Source organism: Notamacropus eugenii, chromosome 4, assembly GCF_028372415.1.
Source record: "Notamacropus eugenii isolate mMacEug1 chromosome 4, mMacEug1.pri_v2, whole genome shotgun sequence".
NCBI classification, from domain to species: Eukaryota; Metazoa; Chordata; class Mammalia; order Diprotodontia; family Macropodidae; genus Notamacropus; species Notamacropus eugenii.
The window spans coordinates 85192576-85213040 of NC_092875.1; the positions used below are offsets into that span (position 1 = coordinate 85192576).

At 39.7% G+C, this 20465-nt stretch overlaps 1 protein-coding gene across 4 annotated transcripts in view; it reads left to right on the forward strand.

The window, feature by feature from the left end:
- IQANK1 (IQ motif and ankyrin repeat containing 1) overlaps positions 1-16997 on the forward strand; it is a 55897-nt gene extending 38900 nt beyond the window's left edge. For 2 of the 4 annotated variants that reach the window (XM_072602580.1, XM_072602582.1), the window contains 5 exons: positions 15410-15518; positions 15728-15821; positions 15982-16116; positions 16421-16549; positions 16766-16997. In XM_072602580.1, coding sequence (XP_072458681.1) covers positions 15410-15518; positions 15728-15821; positions 15982-16116; positions 16421-16549; positions 16766-16940 — 642 coding nt within the window. In that variant the 3' untranslated portion in view covers positions 16941-16997. The remainder of the gene's footprint in view (positions 1-15409; positions 15519-15727; positions 15822-15981; positions 16117-16420; positions 16550-16765) is intronic. The other 2 variants (XM_072602581.1, XM_072602583.1) reach the window with 2 other exon arrangements.
- The last annotated feature ends 3468 nt before the right edge of the window (positions 16998-20465 follow it).

Genomic DNA, 20465 nt, shown 5'->3' on the forward strand with positions numbered 1-20465 from the left:
TTCTGTTCCACTGCCAAAGTGATTTTCCTAAAGCATGAGTTTGTATGTTATTCCCTCTGCCAGTCATTTTTTTTTAGTCTGTTAAGATATTTTGGGATCTTAATGAACCCACCTCTTTTTATTAACATACATTTTCTTGATAATGTCTTATAATTGCTTCTCACTCAAAAATTATTATTGTTAATATGTAACTACAAGCATCCTGCTTGCATCTTTCAAATGCTTTTCAAGGTGCCTGAAATTTTAATTCTTCTGAGAGCATGGTACCATATTCCATGAATCACAATCATATAACATCACCAGAAAAATATTGGCATTAAAGACAGTTTTTTAAGCATAAAGAAGTTTGGAATCACTGAGCATGCTTCACAGTTTCCCAAATGTGATATAGCGTAAGTTCTTGTTTGCTTCTAGTTCTAGCTCATCATCCATTGACAGGGCCCATCCCAAAGATGTGTAGTAATAGAGCAACACAGAGGACTGCCCAGCCAACAGTATGTCATTAAGTTGACAATATGTATGCTTCATCTACTTGTTTTTTCCTCTGTGGATTTCTACCTGAATGCTTTTGAGTGACCTTTAGATGTCATTGAGGAAACCCCAGTGTTTCAGGGCCTGATAGAGTCAGTGAGTGTCATCTATAAACAGTATCTGGAGAACCTCATCATCTATAGGGAATCCCTACTCCACTGGGACTCTGAACAGAACATTCTCCATGACTGTGGTGAACACCTTAGGTGAGTAACAAACATCTCACTGATCTATTTCCTGCTTACTGTTAATATTTAAGTGATTGTTGAATAAAATTCAGCAATCACATTTCTCAGGTTTCTAATTAATATATGCATGGTGGAAAATTTACTGATAAAGAACCTTTAAAGCTAAATTTTGTTCTCCTGAATGATATGCTTTTTAAAAAAAATAATCAACAATTAAGAAGTACAATGGGATTCTATATTCTCCCAACTCAGTCTTATTATTATATTAAGGAAAATCTCTATACTTCTGTTCATTTTTTTAAACTTAAGAATGGATGATACATTTTATCAAAGGACTTTTCTTTTATACTTCTTACATAATTATTTTTTATTGCCAAGACTTATTATAGTGATTTTTTCCCTACTATTGAATATACATACCTGTACCTTTTGGGTTATGAACAGTATTCTGATATGATTGTTGGTTAATTCCATTTGTTATTGTTTTGTTTAATTTTTTAACACCTCCACAAAGTCCTACTCCAGTGCCTCAGTGTGGCACAGAGATGAACTTGCATTCTCAAAGACTTTACCAGCAAAGCATAAACCTATTAGCAGGTTCTACCGTTCTGGAAGACATGTTAAGTACTGTGCTGATAGAATGTCTGCTTTGTACAGCTAAGTACAGAGAAGCTCACCACAATTAGACTGGCCATTAAGCAATAAATTATTTGGCCATAGTAAAGAAAAATGCAAAATGCCCCTCAGCTCTACGTGGCCACCTTATGCTTCTGCCACAACAAAGGCAGATGCTGCTCAGGATCATAAAGCTTTTAGGCCATCTATAAACAATAACTTAGTTATTGACATTGTAAATATGTAACTCTTGTCCAAATGAAAAAACAAAAAATAATTCCAGTATAAAGAACTATTATGGTGCCAAGGACACCCACTTAGATGATGAGAATGACTCCAAAATCTCTACAAGCAAAATCTTACAGAAAAACATAGCTTGGGTATAAGTTCAACTAGTATTTCTGGAAGAAATGTAGCAAGAGTTTTAAAAGATTTTTTAAATGAAATGGAAGTGTTAGCGAAAAGAATTGGAAAAGAAGTGACTGTTATAGGAGAAAGGCATGGAAAAAAGAATTAACAACTTAACATAAGTAGTACAAAATCTTACCCAAATTATAGATGCCCTGAAAATTAGAATGGACCAAACAGGAAGCAATAAGAAATATTAAAACAAAGTCAACAGATTTTAAGAAGAGAAGAAAACATGAGATATCTCATATCAAAAATAACTGATCTGGGAAACAAATCAAGGAAAAACAACTTAAGAATCATTGGACTACATGAAATCCATGATCAAAAGAAGAGTCTAGATTTTAAGAATTTTAGAAGAAACTGCCCAGACATATTAAAACAAGAAGGTAAAATGAAAAATAAAAATAACCACCAGTCACTTCCTGAAGGAAACCTCAAAATTAAAACATCCAGGAACATTAAAGCCAAAATCTAGCACTTCAAAGTCAAAGAAAAATTCTATAAAGCAGCTAGAAGGAAAGAGCTGAAGTTTTTAACTAGTCAGGATTAGAGCTAATCAGAATTTTACTTTCTTTTAGAGTTGATTTCATTTATAGTGTTGTAGTAATTGTAAATTGGCAATAAATATTTTTTAACATGTACTATGTGCCAGGTAATGAGCTTTAAGGAGCTTACAATCTAATTGGGGAAGATGATAAACAGAAGGAAGGAGGGGAGGAGGAAAGTTACTTAATATGGAGGGTGGGATGGGGATGGTGAAAAGATAAAGAAATCCAAAATAAGGGCAGCTGGGTAGTAAATGAAGAGATATCTATCCTGTTCCCTTTCTTAAATGGAGGAGTTTATGACTCTACCCTCCAAGCAGAAGCCCAGAGGGTAGTGATAAGGTGTGAGTGACAAGGCTGGTTGGATCTTGCAAGATGGTGAGATTTCTCAATAAATTTTTTCCCCTACTATTGAATATACATACCTGTACCATTTGGGTTATGAACTGAGTTTGGGTTATGCTGAGCCCATGGTGAAGTCAAACAACTCCAACTCCAAAATGGGGGATGAGGATGGGAGGTGGTATGTATGTTGTAAATATATGTTGTTCTGGTTCTGTTTATTTCATATAAGTCTTTCCATTTTTCTCTGAATTCTTCATATTCATAGTTTCTTACAGCATAATAATATTCCATTACATAAAATAGATTATATTTTAATTGATAGGTATCATAAGAGTATATATACCTCACACAGGCTAAGCTAGTTCTTCTTTAAAAGGTAATGAAACCATATTCAAAGCCTTACTTTGTACAAGGGACTAAGGCTCAGACCATTGATATAGCTTCCCATTCATCCACATGCACAAGGAGTTTGGGGTTCCTTAAATTTGGCACATGCTTCTGACTGGCATGCCTCCTTAGCAAACATGGAGTCTGGGAAGTTTTAGCCACCTGAATCAAGACTACATTCTTGCCAAACATTCTTTTCACGCTTTTGTTAAGTCTTAAATGATCTTTGAGTATCTCATTTTGTTTTAGTCCTAAACCCAAACCATCAGAACAGGTCTCTCCAAAACAACAGGTCACTGATAATCTGTGTAATTTCAGAATCAGCCATCTGTGTATAGTCATACTGCCTCATTAAAGCAAAGCTCAAAATCAATATCAACTTAAAGAAATAACAAAAATGAGAAAAAGGTATGATACCCAATTGAGGTAATCCCTGTCACACCTACAAGCAGCTAACACTAAAAAAGATAAAAACAAACATGAAAAGAAGAATGGCAATGGGAAGAGACTAATAACTCAGTTATCATATGAAGGAAAATAATATATCCTCCACAAATTATGAATCAAAGATTCATGCGAATGAGCTTATTTGAAAGACATAACGTCATTTTGTTTGGCAACCCTTTGGTTATTGACATCAAATGAGGCATGAATGAGGTAGACATATGCTCACCCAAGACATTTGCCATTGTCTAGAGAATATCCAGCACAGCGTATAAGTAGAAGAGGGATTCCACATAAATTGCAAAGTCCTCCAAAATGCTCCTATTTTTAAATGACATACTGATTGCATCTAACCTAGAAATGTCTGCTGTGACCCATATTCACCCAAAAGAGTTTAATCAAACTATTCAGGAAAAACCAAGTAGATAAACAATGACTTCTGTACATACTATAATAGGCAGTTGGATGGGCAACCTATAAATCTGGTCAATCAGAAAGTTTTGTGTGTATGTATGTGCACACATGTGCATGTACATGTGTGTACTCGACAGACTCTGTGGATGGACAGTTATTTGGGTCTAGAGTTGAAAAAGAGGACGAAACTGAGCTGGATTTCCTTTGGGAAATGATACAAGATTTTTAATGTCTCCAAGCTTCTCCCTGAAATAAAAACCAATCTCTTTTGAACATCAGTATTCTGCTGATATTGTATGGATTTGAGCCATGGACTACCAAAATCTCAGAAGGAAGTTGAGAATGATGGTAAATAGAGAGTCATATGAACACAGTACAGATTAAGAATTGCTCAAGAGAAGTGGTGTAAAGGATGTCATAGGAATGAATGTGACCAGAAAAGGTAGCCCTTCTGTAGGGAAAGAGCAAAAAGGCAGATGGATACCCTATTCCTCTCCTTTCTCTTCATTGACAGGAAGCAGAATTGCCTTTCTCTCCTACCTTTTTCTTTTACTCCAACCACTGATACTTCTGATGGTGATAGTGTTAACTGATGATGATGTTGATGATGGCAATGATAATAACGCTGATGATGGTGATGGTGATGATGGTGGTAGTAGTGGTCAGGGGTGCAGTAGATTAGTTCAAATTGATAGGCAGAGGGTGGCTCACCAGACCAGGAATGGAAAAAAGGAAACAAAGGGGTTAAGGACAAGGTATATGTCCATCTCACCAGTCTCTGTAATCTGCTGGCTTCACTCACACCCAGTATTATCTGGTCCTTCCCGTTCCTCATTCTGTTCTCATCCAGACTTCAAGGCTCCCTGGAGTCTGTCAGATGGGTGATGTTCATCAAGAATTATTTAGCCCTCTGATCAGACAGTCGAGGATGTGGTCCCAGATGGGGTTCCATTCAGATCCCAGGTGTCTCCATCATAATTGCAACTCCTCCTTGGAAGTGGGTCAGATTCAAAAAATCACAAGCATTTAGGAGACTTTGTATAATTTCTGTCCACCTATAAGATAGGCACTTCTGATGCCTTGTTTCCATGGTAATACCTCAGGGAAAGGACAAGTTCAGGGTTAAGCTTTTTAAAACTTTTCCACTTTTATTGATATATTTTGTTTTTACATCACCTTCTCTAATTATTATCTCCTCCCACTCTGAGAAAAAAGAGAGATTGAATAAGTGTATCAACCAAATTTAACAATATCTGCAATGTCTGGGGAGGCAGGGGAGGCAGAGACTTAACTATAAAATATAAAATCATTTTATTTGCATTCAGTTTATGTGTGCAGGAACCAACTAGATGTAAATTATAAACTGACCAGGCAAAGCTCAGCTTTCTGAATTTAGGTAAACAAATTAATTTACCTAGAATATAATATTTCTTTTCAAAGCCATTGTTAAAAGTAGGTCATAACTAAATTTAGAACTTCTCAGAAGGAAAAATGCTACATCTGTAATTCAGTATTACAAATGACTCTTCAGCTAATACTACAGTCTGTTTTAAACTATAGTCCCACTCTCTGAACACATCAATTTCAAAATCATACCACAAACTGTATCAAGGAGAGAAAAAAAGGGACGTTTGCATCTGTAGCAAGTCAGCTCTGGTGTCAGTCTCTCAGAGTCAGGCTGCTATGCCTCTTCCTCAGAGTTTTTAAGAGTAACATTGAGGAATTGGGAGCCTTCTATTTCATGTTATCATTGTGAGCCCTCTTCTGGGTGTACTACCCCGTTGTTAACCACCACTTACTGACACTCCAGTTCCATATAATCAGTATCAGTTAGCTTTTACAAAGGGATATGCAAAGATATAACAAAAAAAAAAATAAAAGTATAGACATTTCCCCTTATAACCTCCTTAGTCTCTAAGAGACTGGACTCAGACTTAACACAGTTTATACATAGCACTGTTCCTTCCAAATCACATCTAAATGCAGTATCACTGCTGGATAAGTTTTCATCTCAGCTATTGATGGACTGGGTCCCTAAGGTCACTTGTCAGGATATTGATACTGGACTGACTACAAAATCTGTCATGTATTTGACCCCTGGACTCCTGAATGACCTGTTTTCTCAACCCTTCAAATTCACAGTCATATCTTGCAACTTGCTTCATCTGAAAGAAAAGGGGAAAAAATGTCAAGGCAAAGAACTGAGGGCCACATGTAGCCTCAGAGGAAGAGGGCCCAAGGCCTCTCCCTTTATAGAATTTTCTCTTACTAGAAGTCATCAGTGAAGAAGTCAAACTAAGAGAAAAGATCCAACTAAGAGAGAGAGAGGGAAAGTCCAACAGAAGTAATTAAAGGAACTGCTACTCAACATGTGCCTGGCAGACTGGAACCAGTTCCATAATGTCTACACATTTCTGAATCTCTTCATAGCACTTCTGTTGTGTGCTATCATAATTCGGGGGAATCGTCTCTCTGGCCTCTTCCACTTGGTCAGTCAGTCAGTAAACATTTATTAAGTGCCTGTCCACTATGTGCCAGGCACTTATGCTAAGCATTAAGTATACAAAAAGAGTCAAAGGACAGTTCCTGCCTTCAAGGAGATCACAATCTAATCACTTGGGAGCTTTCCTGAGGTGAACATACTGATACATGCTCATAAGGACTGGGCCCCCAGACAATTGCATATTATACATCCATACAGGTAAAATGAGATCTTTAGTTTCTTATAATACGGTTACACACAAACATTAAATTTCAAAATACCAACCATCCACTTCAAAAGAAAATTCTTCACAAATAGGATGAAGAACTGGTGTGAGGTAATATACAAAAGTAACATCTTGTTTATTCTCTTATTAAAATTTATAAAATTTTAGAATAGGTAGTATTGAGTTTTAAATATTTAATAAGTACAACTTCAGAAAATGACTAAGGAAATAAAAATTAAAATTGTATATACTTTGCATATGCCCTTAATAATTTAGAAAGCTACTGATTAGTTATCTGTTTTAACTTGTGTAATTAGTCTAAGCATTACTGGTTAAGATCTATGGATCTTGAAAACTTCAGAGTTTAGGCATATGATTAGGTTTATGGCAAAGTTCTATTATGGTGACAGGTTTGCTAGGGCTTAGTTCTCTGACCCAGGCTGTTGAGTTCTCCAAATCAGCATCTTTTCCTCTGAGTTTTATCTCATCTTTATGGGCATGATTGAAGTTAGTTTTTTCAGTGTATGCCATACAACACCAATATTGCTTTTCTGACAGGGATGCACAGTCTCCATGAATGGAGTTCTACTAAACTAAAGTTCTACCTTCTGTAATCAAAAACCTCCTTCTCTGACTCTAGAGCTACTTTGTTCCCTTCTGGATGAGTGGAACTCATTCATATCTCTTCACTCTGATAAGCTGGTCCCTCATTGACTTGATATCCCTGCCCAGATGCTGTGGAGTACCCCAGTTAGCATCATTGTTGCTGTCATTGCCCCTTTGGATGGAATCATATCAGGTCTGGTGGTTGTATGGGCCAGCATAAGCAGTGTTCCAATCCATAATCCCCAATCTCTACAAAGAAAGAAGGTTGGCACTTTTTTTCATCCCTTCTTCAGAATCAAATTTAAAGGTATTGCTTGAGTTGTGTCTTGAAAGAAAAGAGTGATTCTGAGAGGTAGAGGTAAGGAGGGAGTGTGTTCCAGAAATGTGGAGGTGGAGTGGATTAGAGATGGAGGGAGTGACCAGTGCAAAAGGTATAGAGCTGGAGTGTTATGTGAGTACCTGAGAGAAAACTGGTTTGGATAGTGTGGGAAGGAGAGGAATGTATCACCAGACTGAAAAGATGAGTTGGAGATCCTTTGTAAAAGGTTCAAACAGCAGTTTTTATGTTATTCTTTAAGAAACAGGAAGCTACTAAAGTTGGTTGAGTAAAGGAATGGTATGGTCACATCTACACTTTAAAAAATATCTTTGGCTATATGTAGTCTGAAGGATAAGCCAGAACAGTGAGAAACTTGTAGCAGAGGAACCAATTAGAAGGCTATTGCATTAACTTAAGTAAGAGGTGATGAGGCCTTAACTGAAGTGGCAGCTAGGTGAATTAAGAAAAGGAATCATGTGCAAGAAATGTTACAAAGGTAGAAATGGCAAGATTTGTCCCATGATTGGATATATAAGATCAGGGAGAAGATAAGTCAAGGATAATGCTGAGGTTTCAAACCTGGGATTCAGGAAGGACACATTTGGCAGTGAAATTTGGAAGATGGGAGGGTTTCGGAGGAACAAGAGAGTTTGTTCAGTTTTGGATATATTGAATTTCAAGAGGTCTGGAGACCTTGTCCTGGAGGACACCCAATTGAAATGTCTAATTGGGTAGAGAGATGTCGTGGAGGATAAAACCAGTTTAAAGAAAGCTTGTTGAAGGATGCAACTTAGCAAGGTCAGCCCAAGAGCATTCAGAAATGAAATACAGAAGAGAACAACACTCAAAATAAAAATGGAAGAGATCTACAAGGAATTTTTATAACAAATTCTTTTCAATAGCAAGGAAAATGGAAACCATCACACCTGGCATTTAATATGACAGAATTAGATATATTTACCAAGGTAGAATAAGAGAAGAAAGTCAGGAAAAGCAGCTGCCCCAAAGGTTATACAATTTTGAAGATGGTGAGGGATTGATTCACAAGAAATGTCAAAGAGGATACCAGTGGCATCAGAAAAAAATCTCAGATGCTATTAATACGAAAAGGAAAAAAAAATGGCTGAGAACATCGATGACTACAAGCCTAAGTGCTTGTCCTCCTATCCTTATAAATTTTATGAGAATAATCTATGCCTGTATCAAGGAGGGCTAGGCTATGCATACACTTTGATCTAGCAGTACTACTAGTAGGTCTGTATCCCAAAGAGATCATAAAAAAGGGGAAAGGGCCCACATGCACAAAAATATTTATAGCAGCTCTTTCTGTGGTGGCAAAGAAATTGGAAATTGAAGTGATGTCTATCAGCTGGGGAATGGTTGAATAAGTTGTGGTATGTGATTGTCATGAAATGCTATTGTTCCATAAGAAGTGATGAGTAGGCAGATTTCAGAAAACCTGGAAAGACTTACATGAGTGAAGTGAGCAGAACCAGGAGAACACTGTACACAGTATCAGCAACATTGTGTGATGATCAACTATGATAGACTTAGCTCTCCTTAGCAATACAATGATCTAAGCCAATTCCAAAAGACTTAGGATGGAAAATGCTATCCAGAGAAAGAATGATGGAATCTGAATGCAGATCAAAGCATACTATTTTCACTTCATTTTTTTTATGGTTTATTCCTTTTGTTCTATTTCTTCTTTTACAATATGACTAACGTGGAGATGTTTAACGTGATTGCACATATATAACCTATATCAGATTGCTTGCTGTCTTAGAGAGGGGGATGGGGATAGAGAGAGGAGAAAAATCTGGAACTTAAAATCTTATAAAAAATGAATATTGAAAACATTACATGTAATTGCAAAAAAATAAGATACTATTTATATTTTTAAAATATAATAGAAAAGAACAAACAAAAACGGTATAAATAACAAAACATTTGAATATAATGTCCCTTTCTCAACTTTCTCCTTCTGGACCTTTTCGCAGCCTTTGACATGTCATCAACGCTTGTCCAAGATGCTTTCTTCTCCTTAGGTCTTCGTGACACTGCTTCCTCCTGATTCTTTACCCATCCGACTGCTGCTTTTTAGTCCCTTGTGTTGTTTTTTCAATCTAATCTTGCCTGCTAACTGAGTCTCCTAAGGCTCTGTCCTGGTCCTTTTCTTCTCTATATTACATTATATATTCTCTATCTCCTTATAATTATATATGTGTATATAATATATATACATCTGTGTGTATACATACATACATATGTACATATATATATACATATATACATTTACACACACACATAAAATATCTCCCTCTATATGTTGATTTGGTGATCTCATTGGTTTCCATGGGCTCGATTATTATCTCATCTTTATGCAGATGATTCCTATATCTATATACCCAACCTTAACCTCTTTCCTGAGCTCCAGTCTTGCATTACCAATTTCTGAACATTTCAGAAAGCATATCTCATAGGTATCTCAAACTCAACACGTTGAAAACAGAACATATTATCTTTTCTCCCAAACCCTTCCCTCTTCAAACTTCCCTATTACTGTCAAGGGTGCCACCATCTTCCCAGTCACCTAGACTCAAAAATTAAGTGTCACCCTTGAACTTTCTCTTAGAAGGTTCCACATATCCAAACTGTTGCCAAGTCTTGTCATTTCTACATTCACATCTCTTATATAATCCCCCACCCCCACCCCACACCTTCTCCATTCACACAGCAACCACCTTGGTACAGGCTCTTATCACCTCAAATCTGGACCATTTCAATTGCCTGTTGCATAGTCTTCGTGCCTCAAGTTTCTCCTCATTACAATTCATCCTACACTTAGCAGCCAAAGAATTTCCTAAAGCATAGATCTGACAATGTATTACCCTTCCCCCACTACTCAATAAACTCCACTGGCTCCCTATTTCCTCCAGAATCAAATATAATATTCTCTGTTTGACTTTTAAATCCTTTTACAATCTTGTCCCTTCCTATCTTTCTAGTCTTACACTTTACTCCATTCCATAAAAGCTTTGATCCAACAACACCTGCCTTCTTGCTGTTCCCCACACAACACTCCATCTCTCAACTCCATGCCTTTTCACTGGCTGTCCCCTCATGTTTGGCAAACTCTCCCTCTACGCTTCTGTCTTCTGACTTCCTTTACTTCTTTCAAGACTTGTTCAAATTCCACCTTCTGGAAGAAACCTTTTCCAATCCCCTCTGCTGCTAGTGCCTTCCCTCTAAGATTTTATGTCTTTTACACTGTATATGCATTGTATGTACATAGAAGCTTTACCTGTTGTCTCCTCCATTGAAATATGAACTTGAGAGCAAGGATTGTTTTTGTCCCTTTTAGTATCCTCAGCACTTAACACAATTCCTTAGTAATCTAATAAGATCTTAATAATGCTTGTTGACCAGTTGATATCCCATTGTGCTGGGTTTCTTGTTAACAATAAAAAAAATAACAACACCTTTTGATTCAGTCGATCAAAGTACTGCCTTAAAGGCTCCCTACTAATGAGGTATCTCCCATGTGTTTATCAGAATTTCCCATTATTCCTTGGTAGCTATAACAAGAAAGGAAACCTTATTCAGTGGCTCTTGGGTCATCAATATTAGATTAGTTATAAAAGATATAAACATGTGCTCACCAAAAGTGTTTGCCATTTTCATGTAGGAGATCTATGGCAGAGTCCAAGTTTAAAGAAGATTCTAGATATTGTTTGCAGATATCATTGTTATGGTTGCATGAAGCCCTAAAATATTGCAGAGCCCCTGGACCACTCAAAACAGTCAAGCTTAACCATTCATGTGCCAAGCCTAGAGGCCTGTATTGGGCTACCCGAGTCTTTCTTACCTCACCTCCCGAGGTCTTCGGCTGGCCACGCCGGATGCACATATGAGAGAAAGGACGTTCCAGAGTCAAACAGGGGTTGAGCTTTATTACAGGGTTTCGGTTACAAGTGCAGGGGCTCTTCTTTCTTAGGACGAAGAGGGGGAGATTTCCTAAGAAGGCTAAGCTTAAGGGAATGGAAGTAGAAGTACAAGCGGGGGAGAGAGGGGGAGGGGAGAGAGGAAAGAAAAGAAGCGGAGCCCTACTTTTCTCTTTTTGGCTCCACACGTGCTAAGAGCTTTTAGGCTTCCTCAATCCTACTTAATCTTCAGCCACACAGTTTGCATCTCATTCATGTAGGGAAAAAATATATTTATGAATGAAGAATGTCTGTTGTTCAGATTATGATATACAGTTAGATGGTTAACCTATAAAGTTCGCACATCAGCATACAGATCTAGGATAGACTCTGTAAATTGACAACAAATTGAGTTCAGAATTGATAAAAGCCAGCTATATTGCCTTTGAGAAATTGTGGTGTTCCTTTAATGACCTTAACATTCTCCTAGAAACAAAGTTCCATCTCCTTGCCATCTTTGTTTTTGAAGGTTGTATGGCTACAAGTCATGGAACACTTCAGTCTTCATAAACTTAAAAATAAGTGTCATTCAAAGTGGTGGGTCCAAGCAGGCTGGACATATAACAAATAAGGAACTGTGAAGAAAAACCAGAGTAAAAGATGCCATCCAAACAAGGTCAAGAGGCAGGAGCAAGAGATGAACAATGGACAGCCCATGAGCATCACTGCTCTTCTATTGATGTAAAGAGAATATAAGAACCCTGTTCCCCTGCACAGCGAGTGGATCCCCTGTGCTGAACTTATGGGAGTTCATGAACAAGTTCTATGCAAGATGGGTAGGCATGAATGGGGGGCAATTTGCATAGCTGAGGGAACATCCCCCTGAGCTAAGAGATCCATCTGGGTATGGGCAGTCAACATTATCAGAACAAAATTCTCACATTTTAACTTTGTTAGTATGATTAACAAGAAACTGACCCTTGACCAGGGTATTCCTAGTCACACTGCCTTTGTAATGTAGATTAAGATCACATGAGCTTTTGTTTAGGCGGGTCAAACTGTGGACTAATACCAACCTTGCAAACTGTGGTCTTTTTCTGCGACTGGATTATTTAACTTCTCTTTTCTTATTTAGTTAAACTGGGCATTTTATAGTTTTGTAAACATTCGTTTTATTTGATTTGTTGGTTTTATTGGTAGGTAGTTGGGCAAAATTTTGTAAAATTTCTTTTTTTCATTTGTTGTGAATTTTTTTTCCTTTTTGATTTTGTAATATGGTTTTTCTCTTCGTTTACTCAAAATAGCTAATGGTTTACCTATTTTAGTGATTTTTTTTAAAACCTAGCTCTCATTTATTTTTTATAGCTCTTATTAATCTGTTCCTGTTGGCATTTGTTTGGGTTTTTTTGTTTTGGGTTTGGTTTTTTGCTTTTACCATAATCTTTTCTCAAATTTGGACAATTTAGCCATAGCCAATTTCCTTTCCTTTGTCTCAATAACTTTACAGTTACATTCTATTTCTCTTCCCTTTAACTAACCTCTTCACTTACCTTGGCAGTATACTTTCCAGGCATGTAGACATAGACCATGAGGTTAATGACCACATTGCCAGGGCTAGTTCAGTGTTTGGAGGCTCCAAAGGAAAGTGTGGAAATGAAGAAGTATTAGGCTGTATACCAAACTGAAGGTCTACAGGGCCGTTGTGCTGACCTCATTGTTGTATGACTGGGAAACCTGGAGAGTCTTCCAGAGCTATGTCAGGAAACTGAATTGCTTCCATTTGAATTGACTTAGTAAGATTCTGAAGATCACCTGGCAAAATAAGGTACCAGACACTGAGGTCCTTTCTTGAACTAAACTGCCAAGCACTCAAACTCTGCTGCAGAGAGCAGCTCTGATGGACTTTTCATGTTGTTCAAATGCCAAATGTACACTTGCCTAAAAGACTATTTTACAAGAACTCACACAGTGCAGGGGCTTACATGATATGAGGACATTCTCAAGGTATCTCTGAAGAACTTTGGAATTGATTGGAAAATGTGGGATACACCAGGATAGGATCATCCAGCATGACATGTCTGCATCAAAAAAGGCTCTTTACTCTATAAGCAAAGCAGATTTTCAGTAGCTCAAAAGAAATGTGAGATATGCAAATTTAGAGACATCTCCATTCCTAAAGTTCATATGGACTATTTATGCCTGAACTGTAGTAGAGACTTCTGAGTTCATATTGGTCTGATCAGTCATAGTCTAACACACTGCACATTGATCCCAACATTGTGATGTCCTTTTGGTCTTCTTCAAGCATGAAGGACTAACAACAACTTCTTTATTTGTTCCACCAGTTTGTTCTGCTTACCAGTTTACTTTACCAGTTTGTTTTATAGTACTTACCTTTTTAAAAAACTTACCTTGACTTGCTAACTACCATCTCATCTCCTACTCCTTAGTCCTGCTCTTTTTCCTATAACCTTTTCTCACAAAAGCCTAAAATAGAATCTAGATCTGACAAATGTTCTCCTTCAAATTCCTCATTTATCCCCAATTTCTGCTCCAAGTCAACCTCTGGTCCTCCTTACAAGACCAATCACTTCTTATCTTGCCCTGTTTCAGACAATTTTTTTCCAGAGAATCTGAGAGTAGAATCTGTCCCTACTGAATTTCATCTTATTTGATGTTTTAACCTTTCAAAGCCAGTGTTTTAATTTTCTGAGATTTTCAATACTGACTGTCATCCAGCATGCTAGTTTTCCCTCTTAGCATCATATCAATTGCAAATTTTATAATTATGCCTTCATCTGTGTCATTAGTGAACATGCTGAATAGCACATCTCTCAAAGAGATATAACCTTGGGGTTCTCTGCTAGAGACTTTCCAGGACAACATTGAACTGTTTATGACTACTCTTTGGAAAAATCCTATCCAAAGTAGTTCCAAATTCATCTAACTATATCATCTAGCCTACTTTTCTCCATAACGATGTAATAGAAAATTTTGTCTTAGACGTGAACTCCAGGAACACTATGTGTTTGGCATTTACCTCATCTGCCACTGTAATAAACCTATCAGAAAAGGAAGTTAATTTAGTCGAGCACTTCTTGTTCTTGATGAAACCATGATAGATCTTAATGATCATTACTTTCCTTTCTAAGTAATTACAAACTATACTTTTAATAATATTTACTAAGATTTTATAAGAAATCAAAGCCAAGCTATCAGTCTATAGTTTGAGGAATCCACATCTTCCATCTTGAGCATTTGCCCTTCTCCAGTCTGGCAGCTTCCTTCTCATTCTCCAGTTTTTCAAAGTTCATTGACAGTGGTTCAACAATCACATCTTCCAGGACCACAGGATAGAGTTTACCTAGGCCTGGCAACAAATTAATTGAGGGCTGCTAGATTCTCTCTTACTATCTCTTCATTTATATTGTATTTCAGTTCCTTATTGATTGTACTTACCTCCTTCGCCATATGAAGATCATTCTGGTTAGCAGAGAAAACAAACAAAATAACAGTGGACTCATTCTATATTCTCTTCGTTGTCTGTTACCATCGTTCTAACCCTCCCAAGGTATTGCCTTATTTCTTCCCTGATCGTTGTCTTTCTCCCACAGAGGACCAGAGACTATGGGTATAATCACTTCAGTAAGCCAAAGGATACATGACTGCGGCAGGGGTGGGGGTCACACAGTTTAAGTGTCATCCAGAGGATAACAAGAAGTCACATTTGGGGATAATACAGTGAAAGTCACCATCTAAGTGGTCATTGCAGGAGGATACACACCCAGGAAGGTCAAAGGTAGTTGTATTGGGGGATTAATTGCACAAGCATTTTATCTTGAGGGTGACAGAAAGTTATAATGGAAGGTTGGGGATTTGGTAGAAGAATGGACCAAGGTAAGTATGGGCAAGTTAAGGGATTTCTGGGTCAGGGAAGTTTTGGGTTAGGAATCACAGATATCACAAATCTTAGGCCATCAAAGATGCTGAGACTGTGGTGGATGAGTTGCGGCTAGCAGCAGAGAAGGCAGAAGAGAAACTGGCCCTGGCTCGGCTGGAGCTGAGAGAGCAGACCCAGGAGGGTGGGTACCTGGGCCTCAAGGTGCTATAAGCCTTGCATGCTTGGGGACTTAGGACCTTAGCTGATCTGGAGCCCTTTGGCTCTCCCACTGACCCATCAGAAAGGACTAGGGGGAAGAGGGAAGCTGGGGTCTCTGGAGAGAATGTTGGCATTCTGGGGCGGGGGTGTTGGGGCAAGGCCTTTCAGTCTCCATTCTAATCATCCCCACAGAGGAAGGAGAGCTACCGGGACTGAAGTGTCCAGTGGCCGAACTCCATGATGTATTGCTCAAGGATGTGGGTGACCGGATCCAGAGTGATGGGCGGTCAGTGCAGTGTGAATGATGGGCCTTGGTGTATTGGGATAATTGGAAGGGTTTGGGGAGTTGGGAAGTTATTTTAACTGAATGACTCAGTGATAGTGGGTGGAGAGCAAAGGTCAAGGGACCATCAAGATCAAAACTACCTTGTCATTGGCTTCCCCAGGTGGCCTCTGGTTATTGATCCCTCAGGCCAGGCAGCCACATTCCTTCGCTACCAGGACACCAACTATCTGGACACCCTCAACCCAGCCCATATGCAGCCTGACCGAGTGCGCCTGGCACTGCTTGGGGCCCTCAGGTGTGGGGAAAGGGAGGCATAAACCCATTCCTGTTCAAACATACACAAGATGGTCCAGATCCAAAAACACAATTAGTTCCCAGGGCAGTTTCTCCTAAAGCTGGATGACCCCCTTCCTCACCACCACAACTGGAGCCCCTTTATTTTTTGCTATTCATTCTGATACCTTTCCTCAGGGTATCCCCTATTCCTTCTTCATCCTTTCTTCCTCCCTACAGTAGGCCTCCCAGGTGTATAGGCCCTGGGGTCAGGGGCAGAGGAGATATCTACTATATGTCCCCTCACCCCTGATACTGGCACCTAGGTTTGGGAAACCCCTGGTGTTTGATATGCGTGAGATTGACATGTTCGAGGTCGTGAAAAGGCAGCTAGATGCCATCCAGCCTGGACTGGCACAGGAACTTCTCTCCAAGAACCTGCTAAATAAGGACAGGTGTGGGGGAGAAGGAGACTTAGGGAGGCTATGTTGGGGGGGTCTGGGGTCATCCTTCCATAGACTCTTGCTTCTCCTAGTAGTGTCACTCCCTGACCTCATTGATCCCAGAAACTCTAACTCAGCTGACCATCCCTCTCCTTATTGAGCCTCTTTGACCCCCATGACTCCCAGCTCCACTGACCATCCCTGACCACACTGACCCCTTACCTCCAGATTCCTGTCCCTACTTCGCCCAGGGGATGGTCCTGAATATAACCGAAACCAGTTCCAGATTTCTAGGATCATTCACTTCAAGGTCTTCTTCCTGACAAAGACTCGAAGACCACCAGACCCACAACTGCAGACCCTACTCCCCATCCAGGTGCTACTACCCAAGGACCGATACTAGGCAACATGCAACAAGAAGGGGAAGGGTGGGGCTGGACAATAAACCATGTGCACCGGCCTTGGGCGCCATCCATGGCTGGGATTGGGAAGAGGAGATTCCCAGTAAGGAGGAGGATGGAAGTTGCATATATCTGGATCACGTGTGTGTGTGTGTGTGTGTGTGTGTGTGTGTGTGTCTGTCTGTCTGTCTGTCTGTCTGTCTGTCTGTCTGTCTGTCTATGAATGGGGCAGGGGAGTGTTGTGTGACATCCTGGTCCTGGGTTTATTTCGGGGAGGAGGGGCCTATGTGGATATTAGAAACCTTTGTGGATGAGGGGACGAGCTCACTGTGTATATGTAATAGGTCATTGGCAGCTCTCTTTGCCCAGCACTTCCATGAACCTTAGTTACAGGGATCAAGTGGTTTTCCCTCTTGATTTCTTGCACTGGGAAATCCCCAACTGGCCACTAGGTGGCAGGAGGTAAGCAGCACAAGCCAAGCATGCTGTATGTAGGTGATCAGTAGCCTTGGGAATCTTTTCTCATCTAACTTATGCCTAAAGAGCAGAGCCTGCAGACCCCCATCCCAGCGCTTGGACAGACCTCCAAGCCCTGATTTCTCCATCCTCTTCACCTAACCCTCCGAATTGGCAGCCCCAGGATAAATCAGCCATACACAGAGAGCTCCTACAGGACATCAGGAGGGGTTACAGCATCAACTTTGAACTACAGGGTTAGAAGCTGTAATGTGTTTCTGAGGGCAGGAATAAGGAGCATTTCTTGCTGACCCCACAAAAGGAGGTGCCATTGAGGGTGCCAACACAGACAGTCATCAGTTCTCTGAAGGAAAGAGGTCAGATCTTCTAGTTTAACTCCCTCATTTTACAACTGGAGAAAATTAGGGCCTAGAGAGGAGGAGGGACCTACCCAGAGTCACAGAGCTAGCTGAGGGCTTGAAGTCAGGTCCTCTGACTCCAAATCTAGTGTGCTTTTGACTGCTACACCAGCACAAAGCATTTCATTGTCAGTTTCCTCAGTTGAAGAACAATGGGGAAGCTAGGTGGTACAGTGGATAGAGTGCCGACCCTAGAGTTAGGAGGACTTGAGTTCAAATCTCTCCTCAGATACTAGATGTGTGACCCTGGTCAAGTCACTCAACCCTGTTTGCCTAAGTTTCCTCATCTCTAAAATGAACTAGAGAAGGAAATAGCAAACTCCTCCAGTACCATTACCAAGAAAATCCCAAATGAGCTCACAGAGTCTGACATGACTAATCAACTAAAAAAAATTCTAGTCCTAAATCTATTCACTTATTGTAGTATCAACAGTAGCTTTTCTTGCCTTCTTTGGATGTGTCCGGTTCGAATTAATCCAACCAATCCAACATGAAACCAATAGAATCAATTTTATTTTCCCACAACAAACTAATCATTGACAGCAAAAAATGTTCTGCCATAATTAGAAATGCTTTTCCCTGGGGAGAATAGGAACAAACAGTTGAATGGATTGGGTATGATAGTAGAAAGTCTGACTGAGTGCAGCCACCTGAGAGTTGGGCCATCAAGAACCTAACTGTGGAGATGTGGGGAAGACAAGTCACCATGAAGAACCCTGGGCCCTAACCTTGGATGTAAGTACCTTGGGGCAAAGCCCTAGTTGTCCTGATTCTGATGACAACTCTGCTGAGAAGATGCACTGGAGATACAAAACAAGAACAAAACAGTCCCTGCCAGGAGTTCACATTCCACAGATAAGTAAAAACAAGATAATTTGAGGAGGAAGAAAATACTTGTAAGGATCAGGCACCTTCACTGTGCTTTGGAGGAAACCAAGGATTCTGAGGGGTGATAGGAAGGATGGATTGGAGAGGGCAGCAACTGGAAACAAGAAGCCCAATTAGGAGGTTATAACAATAGTTCCAGTGGGAGAAGAAAAGGGATTGAGGCAGGATGGTGGCAGGAAAGGAGGAGAGGAGATGTGAAGCATATTGAAGGAGAATACAAACTAAGTGGATATGCGGGTGGAAAGATAGAACCCTACTATGCAAAGGAAAGTGAAAACAAGGCAAATAAAAGAATGGTGGTTCATTACCAAGAAGCCCTAAGTGCTGTACATGGCTGTGCAGTGATGAGTAAGAAGGTGATTGGTCTTTTCCAGTCTTGGAGGTGGATTCAGAAATTTAATTTCACAAATGAGGCATGGCAAGACAACAGTGCATATGAAAAGACTTTAATGAACATGTTCCCCTATCACCCTTCCCCCTCTCCCCCCAAAAAAGCCACTTTCTGAGGTTCCATTAATAGAAGCATAGTTTTCTTAAGGGAAATATGTGTATATACTCTGCCTTGGTCAGAACACTTCTGGAGTAGTAACTTCACTTCCTGTCACTGTTTTGAATTGTAATTTTAGAACTAGAAAGGCTTGTAGAATTCATCAAGTCTAAATCCCTCATTTTACAAATGAGTTAAATGAGTCCTGTAGAAATTAACTGACTTGCCCAAAGTCACACATATAGTAAGTGACAGAGGTAAGATTTGAACTCAGGGTTTGTGACTCCAAAACCAATGACCATTCCACTGTACATGTCACCTCATTTTCAAGAACATTGGTAAACTGGAGATAAACCAGGATGGTGAGAGCTTTAGAGATTTGGTCCTACCAGGATTATTGAAGGAACTGGGAAATGTTTAGCCTCGAGGCAGCATAATAGTATCTAAGTATTTGAAGGGTGTTCAGGTAGAGTGATTAGACATCTTGCTTGGGTCACAGAGAGCAAAACTAGAAATAATGGATGAAAGTTCCCCTCAGATTTAGGCTTTCCATAAGGAATAACTTTCTAAAGAAACTATCCAAAGTAGAATGGGATGCTTTGTTTGACTGGGCATGGGTTCTCTCACACTGGAAGTCTTCACCCAATGGCTAGGAAGGAAAAAGTGAAACCATTTATGGAGTGCAGAACAAATGATTTACCAAGTGTAAGTATTTTAACCTGATTCACTCTGAGATCATAGAGGTCCAACACTGCTTTCATGGTTAAACCAGCCCTGTTTTGGGGCCTCTCACTTTTAAATCTCCTTCCCCTTCCCCCAAAATCCACCACTCAAGCCTTCCTTCAATCAGAGACAAGGTTTGTTGTGTGCCAAGAGAAGCGGGCCAGACTCCTAGTGAGTGTGTGATATTTGTGATGCCAGGGCAAGTGGGCCAGATTTTAAGAATCTGTACATTTGATGAGGGTAAGATTGATATTTTATATAGAAAGACTGTGAGAAGATCTGGATGGGATTTAGGAGTGGCAAGTAGCCTGGGGTGGTCCTGAGGTAACAGAGAATGGGTCTAGATGGGATTATGGAGTGTCAAATAAGCTAATTAAGTAATCAAGGTGGCCTGTTGTGGACCAGGTGCCTTGGGTGGAGGAACCAGTGATTCTGGGTACTGAAATGTATGGAAAAATTCAGGGACTGATTTGCTTTCAAAGACATGATGTTTTCCTTGTAGCGGTTCAAGTGCCATACCCATCAAAGTAGCCTAAAAACACAAACTGTATGAG